The 17452-nt window shown below is 36.2% G+C and overlaps 1 protein-coding gene across 2 annotated transcripts in view; it reads left to right on the top strand.

Moving 5' to 3' along the window:
• LOC134529072 (early endosome antigen 1-like) overlaps positions 1 to 17147 on the top strand; it is a 49260-nt gene extending 32113 nt beyond the window's left edge. For both annotated transcript variants that reach the window (XM_063362780.1, XM_063362781.1), the window contains 6 exons: positions 1051 to 1239; positions 1461 to 1682; positions 1798 to 1983; positions 4374 to 4515; positions 15035 to 15210; positions 16393 to 17147. In XM_063362780.1, coding sequence (XP_063218850.1) covers positions 1051 to 1239; positions 1461 to 1682; positions 1798 to 1983; positions 4374 to 4515; positions 15035 to 15210; positions 16393 to 16617 — 1140 coding nt within the window. In that variant the 3' untranslated portion in view covers positions 16618 to 17147. The remainder of the gene's footprint in view (positions 1 to 1050; positions 1240 to 1460; positions 1683 to 1797; positions 1984 to 4373; positions 4516 to 15034; positions 15211 to 16392) is intronic.
• The last annotated feature ends 305 nt before the right edge of the window (positions 17148 to 17452 follow it).

The following is a 17452-nucleotide window of genomic DNA, read 5'->3' as shown; positions in this document are numbered from 1 at the left end:
AAGAGAGGTAAAGTTCCCTGTCATATTCATATTTATATTCAGGTGCATGAATGCCAAATGACCTGAAATGTACAATTACCGTTAAAGGTACCATTTTAACATAAGGTTATTAAAATAATTAAACGGGTGCAAAGATACAACAGAATGATTCTTATACCAAGTCCACATACATTTACCTTTAACATGGACCAGGCCACCAATGACTTTCAACATTAAGCAGTGAAACATTGTAACGAATAAAGCAGAATGACCGTAAACCAGACTTGTGAAAAGTCCATTTACATTCACGTTAAACATTAGCAAGGCCACCACTGATCAGTAACATTAAACACAGTTGAAAGGATAAGGGCCAACATGCCAAATACCAAAGCTGGTGAAGACATTGGGGCCAACAAAGTCACGACCGTAAATAAAGTTGCCTACTGAAGGCCCAACTAATACAACAAAGCAAAGGCAAGAGGCACTAGCAATGTTATCACTACAGCTTGAAGCTGGAATGCCACAAATAGTACACAAGCAGCCCTGGCTGTCTGTTCCGGGTAACGGAAACAACTCCCTTAATGCCAAACTTAATTTTGACAGGAATGACCAAAAGGCAATGTACTGCAATAAAGGCAGTTGTCTCTCAGCTGACGACACTCTCTGCCCCAAGCAAGTGAGGGCACGAGAGACAAGGCACGCCGAATTAGGTACACTTGCTCGTAGCCATCGCCATATTCCTCGGTGCCGGTGAGAACCTGCCGAGCCCAGCCACAAAACCAATAGCGTTCGCTCCAAGCGCTGGCGTCACCTTCTGGGGTGAGGGCGGGGGGCAAACATGTCGCTAGCCAGAAGGGGAATAGCAGCGCATGACAAGTTGTCTACACGTGGAATCCACAAGAGCAGCAACACTGCTCAACAAAATATGTAATTTGTGACAGTGTAAATGTGTAGAATATAAAAGAAAAAATTGTATTACATTATTTTATTAGTTGGTGCGATGTTGCGTGTGTTAAATAACCTGTGTGAAATCACTTAATAGTTTCTGTCTTTATGTTACTTTTTATTCAGGAGAAAGATGCTTTTCAAGTTCGCACCAAAGAATTGGAGACATTGTGTGCACAGCAGTGTGAAGATGTTGCACTGTCGAACAGTAAAATATGTGATTTGGAAGAGGAATTGAAAAAGTTGAACTCTGAGTTGTCCCATTCCAGTGAAGAGAAATCTTTGTTAGAAATTAATTTGAAAAATTTGCAGGATGTAAGTAAAATGTTTCAGTACCATTTTCTGATTAGGTATTTTCCCCCAGCAGATAAAGAATTTTATAGAGCTTGACTATCATTATGGAATTTATTTTTAATCAAAATGAGTTTATTTATTTTAGATCCACAAAGTGTATTGTGGGTCTGTATCATGTAATCATTGAACTATAAAATAAACTCTTATTCTGTACAAGTGTATGTTTTTTTTTCATTTACTAGGAAAAAAAACTTCTTGAAGAAGATTTTAGAGCGTTGCAAGAAAAATATGTCTCTCAAGAAGAACAAATTAGATATTTGGGTGTTCAAAGAACTTCTGTAGAAACAAGTCTTTTTGAGCTGCAGAAATCGTTTACTGATCTAGAAGTGGAAAAAGCCAATCTAAAGAAGTCATTAAGTGAAGAGATTACATTATTAAATGACCAAAAGTCTCAACTGAAACATGTAAGTATACTTAGCTCTAGTAAAAGTGATTGATTGTGTTTTGTTTGTTCATTTGCTTCTGGATTCAAGTCTGGAATAGTCTTAATGTACAAAATATTTTAATTTTGTTTTGCAGGAGCTGGAAGAAGTTTCAGGCAGGGAAAAGGAAGCATTGGAAAGACTTGTAACTCAGGAGAAAGCTTATAAATTAAAACTTGAAACACTCACAAAAGAAAAGGAAGAGGTTGAATCAAATCATAAAGATTTAGAGCAGAAGTTATTATTGGAGGAAGAGCTGAAAAATGATATGAAGAAAAAAATTGTAAGGACAATTAGATTAATCAAAACTGTTTTGTTGAGAGTTCAGTCTGAGTAATTTATATGAGAAGGTTTTTGCATGTGTGTTTTTAAATACAGAGTCATTTGCTGTATTTGAAACTAAATCAGTCTGAGGAATTTTATGTGATAAAGTTTTTGCATGTGTGTTTTGAAATACAGAGTTCTTTAGCTGTATTTGAAACTAAATCAGTCTGAGGAATTTTATGTGATAAAGTTTTTGCATGTGTGTTTTGAAATACAGAGTCATTTAGCTGTATTTGAAACTAAATCAGTCTGAGGAATTTTATGTGATAAAGTTTTTGCATGTGTGTTTTGAAATACAGGGTCCTTTAGCTGTATTTGAAACTAAATCAGTCTGAGGAATTTTATGTGATAAAGTTTTTGCATGTGTGTTTTGAAATACAGAGTCCTTTAGCTGTGTTTGAAATTAAATTGTGCATTCAAATTTGTTGATAATTATTAAAACTTATTTTAATTTCTTAATGCTTAAATAACATTTAGTCAATCAAATCCTGGAATCAATCCTTACCATAGGCATAGGCCATGGCTGATTCATCCCTCAAGTTCCTTGACTCATGTTGAAGTTGGCCTCGTTCTCTAAAAACCTTGTAACATACAAACCTCTGGCTAGTTCAAAATTGGTGTTGAAAAAATAACATTTCTTGAACATAAACTGATTTTTACTGTTTTTATTTATCCTTTACAAAAATTCACCAGTCACAGCGGCCGTCATCTTCCGACTACGAAAACGAATGCGTGTCGAAAATACAAACTAGGGGCACAAAACATCTGCCATAACTCCAAACACAAATTTACGGTTCGTGGCTGCAGACAGTTGAAAATTATATACCGTTCCCAAGTGAATCTTGTGGGTGCTTGCAACTCTCAGTACAAGGCGAAGGACTCAATCCTCGAAACAGTGTTGTTAGGTATCGTCATTATGGGCTGTTACCAATGACTGTGGCCAAAATTTCCAATTAAAAGTCCTGAAATCCAAAAAAGGTTGAATATAAAGGATAGAGCCGTAACCACAGCTGCTAAATTCTTTGCCTCTGCATTCTTTGTTAAACCTGAGCCACCGCCTGACACGTGAGTTGTTGGTAAATTCGTACAAATGCTCACTAATTCCATGGCTGGCCTGCTCTTCAGGGGAAGATGAGGGTGCACATGTGACTCAATTTCCAACCAATAACAAAAATGCAAAGAAAGAAAAAAAATTAGCCAATCATGGGCACATACCAACAAGCAACTTGACCAACTCACGAGTCTTTCTTCTGCACCTGCACTGTCTGTCTCTTTCTCTCACAATTACGTAACTGATAAAACTATTTTATCAGCCAGAGTTTTCTAGAAGAACAATCCCTGTATCAACACTTTTACAATTTACTAATCAAAGAAATATAACAAATAATTCTTTAAAAAACATAACCACTTAAATAAATAACAGGTAAAAATAACTTTAACTGGCTTATTCACTATAAAGCAAGAAAATGATAATAAATACCATTAAATACCATGAAATAATATTAATTATGATAATGAAAAACATGGCAAACACACAAATACTTCTAAAAACAAATCACTGTTATTTACATGATATCAAAAAACCTCACCAAGTGTTAAATATGATTAGACATGAATGTGTATATATGTATACGAAAGACTAAAAAAAAACTAAAAGATGTATGAATAACACGGCCAGCCTACTTTAGCATGGTGTCATGATTGCTTGTCGACATTGGAAGTGAAAGATATTATTTTAACGAATGGAGAGAAAGTCCCTAATGTTCTATTTATGAATTAAAGCTTTTATATTGCAATGAGTTTACAATGTTTTCCCCCCAAGTAAAGAAATCTAACTTTGGTTAGTATAGTGTTATGGATAACTGTAGATGATTGTGATCTAAACTTAAAATAATTTACAGCATTTTTAGTATATTAGTGTTAGGCAATTTGCGTAAACATTGTCAGCTTACTGGCCGGAAAATACAAAATTGTGGCAAGAATCAGTTTATGTGAATCAATTGTACATCCAAATTATCGACAGTTCTTATCACCTACCATTCGAAATATGATATGATTCATTATTTGATACAATTTCTCCTTACAGCTTTAGAATAGACAGTTCCGATTCTAGGTAGAATCAGTAAATCCAAGCATTGAAGAATCGACATGCCCATCTCTATTAAATACTCAACTCAAGCGTAAAAAATTGTGTATTTTTTATTTCCCCTCTGCATTCTAATACAGCTTTCATTGAAGATTTGTGTTTAGCAACAAACACTCCCAATTATCATCAGTTTTTGTGATAATTTATTTTCATGTGTTAAAAGCTACTATATTTAATTTATCTTAATTTATTTTTATTTCTAGGATGAAGTTAAAAACACTATCACAAATTTGGAATGTCAGTTAGAGGAGCAGAAAAAATCTCTTCGTCAAGAAGTGGATGAAAAGGAGACAGCATTGGAAGCATTACAGGCAGCTTTAGATGAAGTTGCTGGTGATAAATTAGGTATTTTGATCATTTGTTCATTAGATTTTCTTAGTGAAAGTGTTGAAATAACAGAGTTGCTGGAAAGTCAAGTGGATCATAATTTCATTACGTAATAATTTTATGTTTAGTGGTGTGTACGGTCAAATGTGTCTTTGACTGTGGGAGTTCATAAGGTGTCACACTGATTTGGCAAGAAGTTAGACTACTAATAGTATTACTCAGAATTTGAACCCAGTGGCATTTGCATGTGTTCCTGTGCGTAAACGTATATATTAGAGATGAACAAGCCTGCAAGTTTTTTGGTCAAGTCGAGTCCACACTTGACAATTTTGTAGTTGAGTAGAGTCGATTCCTTAAAAAATTTAGTTGAGTTTGAGCAGTTGCAGTAATTTTAGAAACTTATTTCATGTTGTACCATTTTCATCATACTGAAGTTCATATATATCTTTAATGAGCTAGCTATTTGTGTCACGTGAATCAGCAGTGATGATGATGATGAGTCATTTTACCCAGTACTGGGTGTCACGAGCATGGGCAACATCACAGTGATGATAGCAGTGACATCCCTATGCTTGCCGAGGCAAGATGATTCCACAGTGGTTTGCCAATTTTTTTTTTCCTAACCTAACTAAAACTAAGTGTAGTTGTTTGGGAGGGGTTTGGGTTAGGGAATACTCCAGGTGCCCAAAGCTTATACGCCTAGTCATGCTGGGTTTCAGCCGTGCAGAAAGGGTAGCATGTGTCATGTGCTTTGTGCGGGGATTGGCCAGCCATGGCAGCGATTGATGCCATGACTTACTCCAATATCTTAGATCTAGACTATAACTAGTTGAGTTAGGCCCAGGTAAAACCTGCTTTCATGTGAGGTTAAACAGTGCGAGCATTAAGCAGGCAGGTTCAGTACCGGACAAGAAGGATGGTCCAGGAAGAAGAGTTGCTCGGGGCAGAAAGTTTCAGCCATGCTGGGGTCGGGAGCTACTGGTGTTTGTGCGCGTCTGTATTCGTACCAGTGGTGCAGATGCCCCTGGCAGTTAGCAACTTCATTCTCCGCTCTGCGGCTGCCAGTCAGGACGTGTGCTTGAAACTACGTAAAGGTAGACGGTGTTGAGGGCAAGTGAATAATACTTATTGTAAGTTAAATTACATCAATTAACGCGAACTGGCGCATCGGGTCTCATTCCAGAAGGGATAGCGCAGCAGGTCGCCTGTCGGCAGTTAACGAAACAATCAAATCCGTCATTGCATAACCCTAGCTCCTGGCGAGTTAGTTAAGTTTTAAAATAAAAGCCTAACTGCAAGTTGTTGCATCGGGACACTCTCAAGAAGGGATAGAGCTGCAGTTGACCTGTCGCCAGTAGGCGGTCGGTCAGTTAGACAAATTATCCAGTCCTTCATCACGAGGCCCTAGCCTCAACCTTGACGCATTTATGAGTTACGATGTTTTACGAGCTTAAGAATAGCTTAATCTATGTTTATGAACTGCCAGCATACTTGTATTAAGTGTGTCAATTATGTGCGTGCACTGCCCAGAGTCCAGTAGGGGGGGGTGGGCTCGGCTTGTGGGAGCTGCTGCGTTGTGATTGGCCGAAGGCTTGGCCAACTGCGGTGCACTAGGACCATTTTAGGGCGTCTGTATTTCTGTATTTCATCGGGATCATAATTACCGAGAGACAAAATTAATGGGTTTTGATGAGTTTCGCATTTCTAATAAAATTTTGTTGTGTTTCGAACATAGAAATTGTGTAAAGTTTCTGTGTTCGTTCCACGATGCAGTGCCTCTACTAGACAGTTATCTGGGGGCGTCTGTAGCGATTCTAATACATCTATTTGAATTTGTTGCAGTTGCCTATACAGGGGCAGTGTAAGTGATTATTGGTCCGATGAGGGCTATGTAGAGCAGCAGTCCATTTTGAAACACCTGCTCATCAATGGGTAGATTGTACACATTCTGACATGTGCCTGTCTTCTCTTTGAGCCAGTCTATGTGTACGCCACAGTAGTTTTCTGTCAACTAAAACGCTGAGGTATTTCGCAACGTCTTTATGGGGAATTTGTTTGTTTAATAAAGTTAATTGTGACCTGTGCCTGGCTGGTGGGAGGTGTTTACGATTAAACACCACGGCCTCTGATTTTGTGTTGTTGATTTTAACACACCAGGTAGTGCACCATTACAGGAAAATTAGTACTTTTAACGACTGCTCATTATTACAACATGATATTAATAAAATCAATACTTGGTGCTTACACAATTTAGTTAAACTTAGCAAGGATAAAACTAAGATAATATCCTGTACGTGGAAATATTACCCAGTTGAGTATGGCTATAACTTGTTAAACTCTCAAATCATCAGAACTACATTAATAAAAGATCGTGGAATCTTCCTAGACTCCAAAGTTATTTTTTAATAAGCATGTTAACTGTCTATATTCTACTACCTGAAGAACTTGGACCCTTATAAAATTCATCAATTTTTATGCTTCTAATTCAGATTCTATTCTTTCCCTCTATTTTTATTTAATTAGATATAAACAAGAATATTGCTCTATCATTTGGAAAAATACAATTGAAAGCATTCAAAATAAAATAATTGAATTAATTAATCTAAAGAGATTTCCTTATTCTATCCTTACATCTCTCTTTAGTTCGTAGAGACTATAATGACTCACTCTTTATTCAAAATTGCTACAACTCTAAAATTCAATGTAAGTTTATCTTTGAAAATTCTTGATTGACAGTACCACAATTCAATATTCATTTAAGATCTACTTTATGCACAATTAATAATAAAAATGACCTTATGTATAGACTGATTTATAATTCCAATAAATTCTATTGGATGAATGGATTAAATTTCTAATTTTGCAATCTAGTTAATAACTTAGTAAATAGTTATAACAGAAATTTGTTCTTCTCTTTTTTTGTTTATTATTTTGTGTTGTGTGTACTTAATAATGTTTGTGTTATTATTGTATTGTTTGGCAAACACAATAACTTATACACATTCATTACTCATTCAATAGCATTGTTTGAGTTTGTTTAACATAATTTCTACTGTTGCCCACTAACTAGCTATAATAGTCCACTTAGCTAGTGCTCTAATGGTATTCTGTAATCTTTAAATAGCCTGTGCTTATTCCAGGCCATAGTAATTATATGCATGCTGCAAGTTTAACGCCTTAATTTACAAAAATTTTAATTGTTTTAAATATGGCTTGAACCAACCAGTTATCCTTCTAAATTCAGAATATAATTTTGGAGACATTGTTTTCAGTAAAAGTGAAAGACGATTCAGTACAGTGCTTCATAGATTTTCAGTTAACTTTTGCCAAAGGTTAGATGTAATAAAAAAATACTAGTGGATAAGTATCTATAAAAAAACTGTTAAAACCTCTAGTTTTATGTGATACTTTTATGATTAATTTTCTTAACTGATTACAAAAAATATAATTATAACTACACTGTGTCAACAGATCAGAAAAGCTACAAAATGGAAACAAAATAGAAGGATTGGTTTTAAAAGTCTTGAAATTAACAGTATTATTGCTGGAAGTCATAAAACTTTAATTGCCAGAAGCCTTGGCTAACTTGCATTGTTTAGCTTTCTAACATAAAAATTGCTGTGTTCCTGCAAATAGTAGATGTATTTCTTACTATGTTTAAACATTTCTTATTATATATCAAAATGACTTTGTGATATAAAAAAGTTTTAAGAAAATTGTTTTGAAAGATCCTGAAAAAGTTTTGGTATTGGAATTTTGTAGACATGACACTATTGTACCAATTTTTATCACTCATTCAAAAGTAAACGAGTTAATTTAATATTTATGTTCTCTGTTTCTGAAACACATTTTTCAGTTATTTTCATTTAAAAAGAAAATTATTTAATTTTGTGTTTATTTGATTAACAATAGAAATATTTATTTTTAAATCTTGATTGCTACAGAAAATGTAAATGTTCTCAGTACTGTTGACAAAATGAAAAGTTTCTGAACTGAATGAATGGCTGCATGTAAATCTGGGTTTACGATTGAAAATTAAGAATTAGTCGTATACTTGAACATATGACTTGTATACTAGTGGAATGGCTTATAATTGTCGTGTAGGAATTTGGAGGGGTCATGTGTGAACCATATGATGACATAAGACTTAAAAGAGATGGTTATATTTTATATTTTTCCCTAAGAATTTGGTGGAAGATTTGGTATTAATTGTTTGATGAGTCATTTTTATAATTATCTTTATTCGTGTTTTTGTGATAATCCCCTGTTGCCTGGTGCGACTTCCACATTGCAAGAGCATTTGGGATAAAACCTTTTTCGCCACCTGCGTGAATCATTATTCATCTTTGACCCTTCGCGACAGGCACTAGTAAACCATTTTAGGACATGTCACTCCACATTTTATTTTTTACATGAGACAATGATATGTAGGACTCATCCATGTATATAATTGTGCGTTCATCGTTTCTATATTGACTCATACTCTTGAGATATTCTATACGTTTTTGCCGAATATCTGATTTTTCTATTAAATGTAAGCGCTGCGATTTGGTTTTCTGCCAACTAGATCCTAGCTTCTTCGAAGTCGTCCTTAAGGTTGTATTGCTACCATGGTAATTTATGTCATTCTTTAGTTTACGTCGTACAGTTTCGACAGTCGGCACACGTTTTTCAAGTAAGTAAAAATTGTACACAGTACATCGTACCACAGCTTCATCAAAGGTGTCAAGTTCGTGTTTACATGTTTTCTTTCGCTTCTTGTTGGGCGTCTCGAAAGATGTTCCTTCACCAGCTTCATTCCTCTTAGCCTCCCTTTTAATTTTTTGTACAGTCTTGCGAGACACACCCGTCGCCTTAGCTGTTCTCAGCTGTGCTTTCTCTAGTGAAATGGAGGGTTCCTGCAATCGCGCTTCATTTTCCATAAACTGCATAATGTTATAGACAATTTCCCGTGCCTGCGAGTGCAATTTTTTACTCTTAACTTTTGACAACACTGGAGGCATTTTATGCATAAAGTTGTACTTTACTGAAGTACTGCACTAGATATGTAACACTGGCTCTGAACAAAAGTGATACACTACATGCACACAAACCTCAGATCCAAACTGTAAACGAAAACGTTTAGAAAGTACCACGGATGTGTTAACGAACGTATTCGTCGGATTTCACCAAAGAACTAAGTTTTCACTCTGTGCAGTAGCGTGTAGCCCCTGTTATCAAGTAACGCATTATCGCTCGCCGTGCCACGTCTGCCTTCCCCAATGTCGTGACTCACATACACACATCCATTTACTAACCGTCACCCAGGCTCGGAGTTATGTTGCGTCTACTGTACATGACCTAGTATTTATATTTTAAAGTTAAATATCCTCGATTCTGAATTGCGTATGGATTCTGGGTGATGAGCTGAAAAGTTGCAATTTTTAGGTTCAATCGTAGCCATGTGTCTGTTTATCAAGTACATGGGTGAATAACGAATTTCACCATGAATAAAATTGTTAGCTAAACAAATTATTAATCAACAACAATTATAAACAGAAATCCATTATGAAATTCAGACAACACCTACGAATACAAAAATTCAACTTAAATAACATGGCTGCTTTCTTGTCTGTTTTTATTGGCGGGAATTAATGACCACTAATTCAATCATAAACCCACCTTTAGTTTATGACTGTGTCCTGTTACAATGAAAATCTTTAAAAAGTTTCTCAAGGGACTTAAATAAATTTTTGAAAAGTCAATTCATGTATGTTTAAAGATGCAGGTCAAATTTATCAGAACTTTTTACAGTGAAATTTCATTACAATGTACCTTAAATATCCCACAGTTTTGTGCTTAGTGATGAAAGTACTTTATACCGAAATGTAACTAAATGTAAAACCTCTATTTTAAGAATTTGAAAATATATACTTAAAGGTGAGAAATTATTTGAAGTGATGTCCTTTGTATTTAGGTTCCACTCTAGGCAAAAATGCTTAACAGGGGTCATAAGTTTAGGATATATACTGTGTTTCTAAGTTAGAGTAGCATATATTATATTTTATCTAAAAAAAAAAAAAAAAGTCATAGGATTATTATCAACACAAAATTAAATCTTTTAAATAAGCATGTATGATAATCAGTTTTTTAGTTTGTAGAATTTGAATATAGAATTTGAATAATAAGAATGATAGCTAGAATCCCACTAACAATTTTTTTTACACATCATGTTTTAACTTCTGGAAAATTAGACAAATAATATAAAGTGAAATGTTGATCAGGTTAGTAATTACATGGAAAATTTTTCTTAAAATATTTAAATTATCAAATAAAAACATTGGGTTTTTAGTTATGCAGCTAACCTATCTTAACCTAACCTAACATAACCTAACCTAACCGAACCAAACCGAACCGAACCAACCAACATTTCATTTCAGTTGCTGTTCGCCTTATTTTCCAGAACCTGCTACTCTACATGTTGATCCAGAAAATTTTTGTGAACAGCAATATACCGTAAAATACCATGAATATTTTGTTTAATGCTGTATTCCCAAATAAAACTTTCTCATATTTATGTATTGAAACCCTAGTAATTCACAAATTTTCATTGTAAATGCAGTAAAGTAAATTGTTTTTTTTTTGGTTTGGGAATATTATAAACACAATTTCTGCTAATTTCATCTGGAATTTTAAACCATTATTTAAATTTTTATATATATTTTTGAATCGCAACATCTGTTACTGTGTCACATGATGTTATATCAGTTGTAACTACTGTAGTTATAACTAATACGTTTACTTCTTTTAATAACCACTACAATGGATTTTCCGTGTTTTGTGGTGTTGTAGCCCATGGTTGTTGATCCCCCCCCCCCCCCCTGGCCCTCTCTAGTGCATGTGTGCAATATTTGGAATGACAAATATGACTTTTTTTAATACAGGGTTCCCGCAGACAGGGAAAACCGGGAAAACCTGGAAAACTCAGGGAAATGGACATGTTCAACTGGGACAGGGAAAAAACAGGGAAATTTCTGATTAAATTTATCTTCAATTTTTTTTCTCCTCTGCATTGATATTTACGTTTCTTTAGGCATCATTAGTGATATTCCTCAGCCTTAACAAAAGCTTTCTGGGCGATTGTTTATATTTTTAGTTGCTTAAAGCATTAAGTCCGTCAAATGACAAAAAGTTAAACAAAGCTCCCCTCCTCTCATGAAAATCAAATTACTTTATTTGTAGCGATCTTATTTGGGTAACAAACAGCTATTGGTGCGCCTGTTCCTCCGTTCTCTACTCCTCCCTACGAATACAACCAATGTAAACAGCTATTGGCTTGGCTGGTTAGCCAAGTTTCACGTCTCCCTACAATTATACCAATAGCGATAATAGACGTTAGGCTGTTACATGACTAGTACGTTTCCCCACTATTTTTATGATTACGTGTCATCAATGTAAGCAAAAACATTGCGTGGTGTGTTATGTGTTAATTGTATTGTTTTTAAAGATGTCCAAGTTTAACCCCTCTTGGTTAGACGGCAAACTTTTTTCAAATTGGCAGTCGTAGTTACGTCGTGTTGATGGAAAAGAGAACAACGCTCGTTGCATATTGTGCCGGAAAATTTTTTCGTTGAGTACAATGGGAAGGCAAGCCATCAAAAGTCACGAAGAAGGAAAATACCACAAGCAGTTGCTTACGAAACGTGTGAGGTCAGCGAGCATTACGACATTCCTACCCCAGCCATAAATAGTAGACTAAGTCGACGTGCGCAAATATTACATGTACCAGCAGGACACAATTAGGCCTAGGCCTATGTCCCACATATCCAAATCAATGTGACCGAAGCCCCTTCTCCTGGTACAAGTAAGGTTGGACAGATTAGTAAACTATGTTTTCGTTCAGACACTGACGTAAAAAGTGCAGAAATTCTTTGGGCATTGCATGTTGTAGCGAAAGGTATTATGCACCATATTTTCATCACAAACTTAGTGACGAAGTGCGATTTGCTACCCAGATCGTGGTATGTTTTGATGAATCCTTCAATCGCATTGCAAAGCAGCAACAGATGGACATTGCAGTGCGCTTATGGGATGTAAATCGAAACAAGGTTATTACTAGATACTGGAACTCCTCATTTTTGGGTCACTCTACTGCTGCTGATCTTGTGGTAGGATTTAAAGAAGGTCTTGAAAATATCGAGTTATCTAAGATTATACAAGTATCTATGGATGGGCCCAATGTGAATAGGTCATTCCTAAAAAAAGTTGAAAGCTGAAACGAAGTGCTGTGAAGAGGATCCAGAGATGTTGGATTTAGGTTCTTGTGGCCTCCATGTTATTCATGTTGCCTTTCAATCAGGCTGTCGCAAAGCAGGTTGGGATGTAATGTTATTTTTGAAGTCCTTGTACAATGTTTTTAAGGATTCGCCTGCACGTCGATCTGATTTCACACGAACTACTGACTGTAGTTTACTTCCTCGCAAATTCTGTAATTGCTGCTGGTTAGAGAATGTACCAGTTTGCGAGACAGTTATCAAAATGTTTCCGCACATCAACACTTTTTTAAGTCTTCTGAGTTACCTTCAGAAAGTTAAGGAATGCTTACTGGACCCACTTCTTCTTGCTAAGCTTCACTTCTTTTGGACAATAGCATACACATTGGAGCCATTTTTAAAAAAATTCCAGACTTGTAAACCAATGGTACCATTTTTACATGAAGCCGTAGAAGATTTGGTGAGGATATTGATGGGGCGATTTATTAAATCAGACATTTTAAAATGTGCTACCACTGCATACAAGCTGACACAGGTTGATTTAGAAGATGTAAATAATGGAATCAAATTGTCACATTTGAATATTGGTTTGGCTGCAAAGCACAAATTGAATGTCTCTCGTGTAAATGAAATACAGAATCAAAAATTCCAGCTACAAAGCAAAACGTTCATGGTTTTTACTGTAAAAAAAAATTGTGAAGCGAAGTCCTATCAAGTATGAAATGGTAAAATCGGCTTCTTGTTTGGACCCAAGGAAACTGAATAGTAAACAAGAAGAATGCAGGTCAGACATGGATACTTGTCTTCAAATGCTTATGTCTGCCAAGCATACCACTGCACTCCAATCAGAACGAGCTAGTCTGCAGTTCACTAAATTTATTTGTGAGGTAGAACAAGATAAACTTAAATCATTTAATATGGAGAAACACAGCTTGGATACATTTTATGCCTAACTTTTAAGTGGCAAAGATGCGTTTAGAGATATATGGACTGTGGTTAAGATTTTTTTAATACTGTCCCATGGCAATGCCTTTGTAGAGTCAGGATTTTCTGTAAATAAAGACATGCTTGTCGAACATCTACATGAAGAGTCACTGATTGCCTTGAGAAGAGTATATGATGGTATATGTGATGCTGGTGGGGAAGAAGCTGTGCATGTTGACCAAACAATGGTTAGTTATGCCAGATCATCTTGTTCTAAATATAGGAGTGCCCTGGAGCAAAAATGTGAAAAAGACAAGAAATTAGGTGTAGAGAAGGTTGCTAAAGAAGAAAAGAAACGAAAGTCAGAAGAACTAAAGGTAGAATACACAGTGCTGTTACTGGATAATAATCCATGTGAGTACATACCTGTATCATATTAAGAGCAATAGTTACAATCTAACAAATTATTTTCATATTTAGTCGACTAACACCAATTTGTAGTATTGCCTAGGCTTAAGTTTGTGAATGTATTTAGAGGGTTTTTGTTCATTGAACGTGCTGTGTATCATTATTCAAAATGGCTGCCAAGATATGTTACAGTTATATAATATTTTATGATATACCTAAGTCATTTTTATTAGACAGGAAAAACAGGGAAAACTCAGGGAAATCGGGTGGAAGAAGTGTGTGGGAACCCTGTAATAGTTTGCACAATATTTCCGCTACTGTTTAGCAAGACAGTAGTAAAAAAATTTTGAATACTTGTTGCATGTTTAAAATGTTGTTTATTGTTCTTGTCCCATTAAAACATTAAAAAAAGATTTTCATCTCACAGAAATGTCCTAACCTCAATAGTGAACGTTGCTATGTGACAAACTCATGAGGTATGCCATGTCGAATATTCGTTATTTTCAAGGTCGAATCAAATATGAATAGTTTATTATTCAAATATTCATTACTGTGAACCTTAAAAAATAACATAGTATGCATGAAGTGATGATCCAAAAGTTAGGTTCTGTTCTGATCGTGAACTTGGAAAAACTCTTCTATGGAAGGCCAGCAGCCTGCAACTTTGTTTCTAGAGTTGGCATCAAGTTCGGTTGTGAATGGTTGCCAACTCTGGAACCCGGTGATATTCACAATCGGAGAAAATGATCGGCCCAGGTACGAGCAAGCCGGATACCAGAGCTCGCACATTTTTGCACAGCACAGACTTTAGGCCATGCGCGAAGTCTGTGCTTGCTGGGTGACGACGCTGGGGTCCGTGGTTCAGACCTCTCCAGGGTGTGATGGACCTTGGACAGATTCTTAGTACTCATCTGTTTAATCACCCTGACGTGTTATGAATGCCCTGTTTGCAGCGTTGGAGGCTCAGATAGAAACCCTGCAGACGGAGCAGAAGACCCTGCTGGAGAGGTGCTACGCGAGCACGGCAGAAGCAGAGCAGTTGCGACGGACGCACGTCGAGGCGTGTCGGTCGCAGGAAGAAGTGCAGGCGGCTCTGCAAGAGTTGGGACGGGAGAACCAAACACTTCAGGTGAGCGACTTTTTTCCCTTGTCGTGATGACACGCGCAGCACATACTTTGTTGTGACTTGGTTGACTGGTTTTTTGAGATGTGTATCCGACCGATCTTTTATTGTAATGTATGCATATTTAATGTATTAGGGGTCGTCCATTAATCACGTGATGTTTTTTTAGCAAATTTTTAACCCCCCCTCCCCCCTAGTGACTTCTGGTGAGGTTTTAGACTCCCCCCCCCCCCCCCAATAAATCACATGTATTTTTTTGGTACAAAATATTTTTAAAAATTTCATAATATTATCTTTAAATATAGGTATAGTCTAATTTAATTCTGGAAAATTAAGCACAGTGATAAAAATGTCCAGACACATTAAGGTTGCAGGTTTATTCTCACTGGCATAAAAATAATAAAGGAAAGGCTTATATGTGATTTACGCATGTATTTGGCGCCAAAATCACAGTCTTACTGGCAACTGGCAAGCCGAGCTGGGTGGTTCATGTTGCGGCGGGCGGGGATATTGTTGCCTGGCTACGGCGAGTCAAGGTCACGCGTCGCTTTTCTGTTAAGTGGAAATTGGGCGAAAAAATAAATACACATGATATTTCTCTACACCCCCTTCCCCCCTTGTGATATTTCGTGAATTTTCCCGACTCCCCCTCCCCCCCTTCCCTTTCGAGCCTCACGTGATTAATGGACAATCCCTTATATGGTATTGTACTCAATCTTGTTGATTAAAAATACCTGAAAAAGTCCAGGCTTCCTTTTTTAAGCATCGGGTTTTTACCCACAGTTCAGTGGCCTTTTGAACAAGGGACCCGATAGCCCATTAGGCTGCTTTCATTTGGTGAAGGGTGACTGGGAGTGATGCCCTTCAATAGACCAGTTACAGAATGCGAAAACAGGGGAGACAGGGGCGCACGGAGAAAACCCACTCACCATCACAGCTTCTGCCATGTTCCTCGCTTGCAGAACGACGGGACTTGATGAGGATCAAACTCAAAGCACTTTGTTGGGATTCCAGGGTGCTACCAGAGCCCCTTAGTTTTGCTGTTTGTTATTTGAATGAACTATTGGAGAAATGAAATGATTCTGCATAGTGGCAAAAAGTGAATGATGTTTTTTCTGCATTCATGTCTCTTACTTAATCAATTTTGTATTTAATAATAATTATTTTTTAATGTTGTGTTTGCTACAGATGAAGATGGACAAACTACTGGGGCGTAAATGGGCTGAAGACTCGGAAGTTACGAACTGCCTGAAATGTGAAAAAGAATTTTCTTTGATCGTCAGAAAGCATCATTGCCGTAATTGCTTCAAAATTTTTTGCAACGAGTGTTCTTCAAGAGTCACAGCAATTGAAATGAACAAGAAGCCTGTTCGAGTGTGTGATCTGTGTTACAGTGAACTTGCGCACAAATAGCATGTGCAACTCTAAACTTGTTTGATGTGGCCTTACTGCTGTCCATTTAAAGTTTATGAATCTAGTCATGTTTTAACTTCTTCGTTTTTTTTTTTTTTTTTTTTTTTTTTTGCCACGGCAGCTGTGTTTGCATTTATACAAGAGGGAATCCATTTGGAAATTTAAGTGCCAACATACCATCGATGCGGGTGACTTTGTACCACTTAAGGCATGTTTACATGTATTTATAGAACCTAATTTATTTAAAACTTATTTATTAAATACGTGTATGGAAGTATTTTTAATGTGCTTTCTTTAGCAATATAGAACTTAATTTTCTGTGTAGTTTTAGAAAATTAAAAAATAGTAATGTTGTGGTACAAAGTCACCTACATGTGTTGGGTGACTTTGTACCGTGTTGGTAATTGTCGCATAAATAGTGTTGTATTGAGAACAGTTGTACAGCAGGTGAATTTGTTCCACTTTAAATATTAACTCCACACACAATATTAATGTTTTGGTTTAATTTGACTTCAATTATATTAACAAATTACATACTAAAACATTGAGAGCAAACTAAAAATGTCTTGAATAGGTGTTAAAACTTTTTTTTTTTAGTTTAACACTACACAGACCAATGCTGGCTCAAAATTAAGTTTTCGATGGAAAAAAGGCCTCTTTTTGATACTTGCCGCACACAAGACATGTTCACACGATCAATCACTGCACTAATGTCATAAAATATTTCGTCTTTATCTTCAGGCCATTTCCAATATCCTTGCCCTGCCCTTTTCATACAAGAGACTTTAAGTTCTTTCTTTTGCCTGTTTATCTCAGTGATCCTCCCTGGATAAAA

This window comes from Bacillus rossius, chromosome 2 (genome assembly GCF_032445375.1).
Source record: "Bacillus rossius redtenbacheri isolate Brsri chromosome 2, Brsri_v3, whole genome shotgun sequence".
Taxonomy (NCBI): Eukaryota; Metazoa; Arthropoda; class Insecta; order Phasmatodea; family Bacillidae; genus Bacillus; species Bacillus rossius.
The sequence above is the reverse complement of the archived record's forward strand: the minus strand, read 5'-3'. Positions and strand labels throughout refer to the sequence as shown.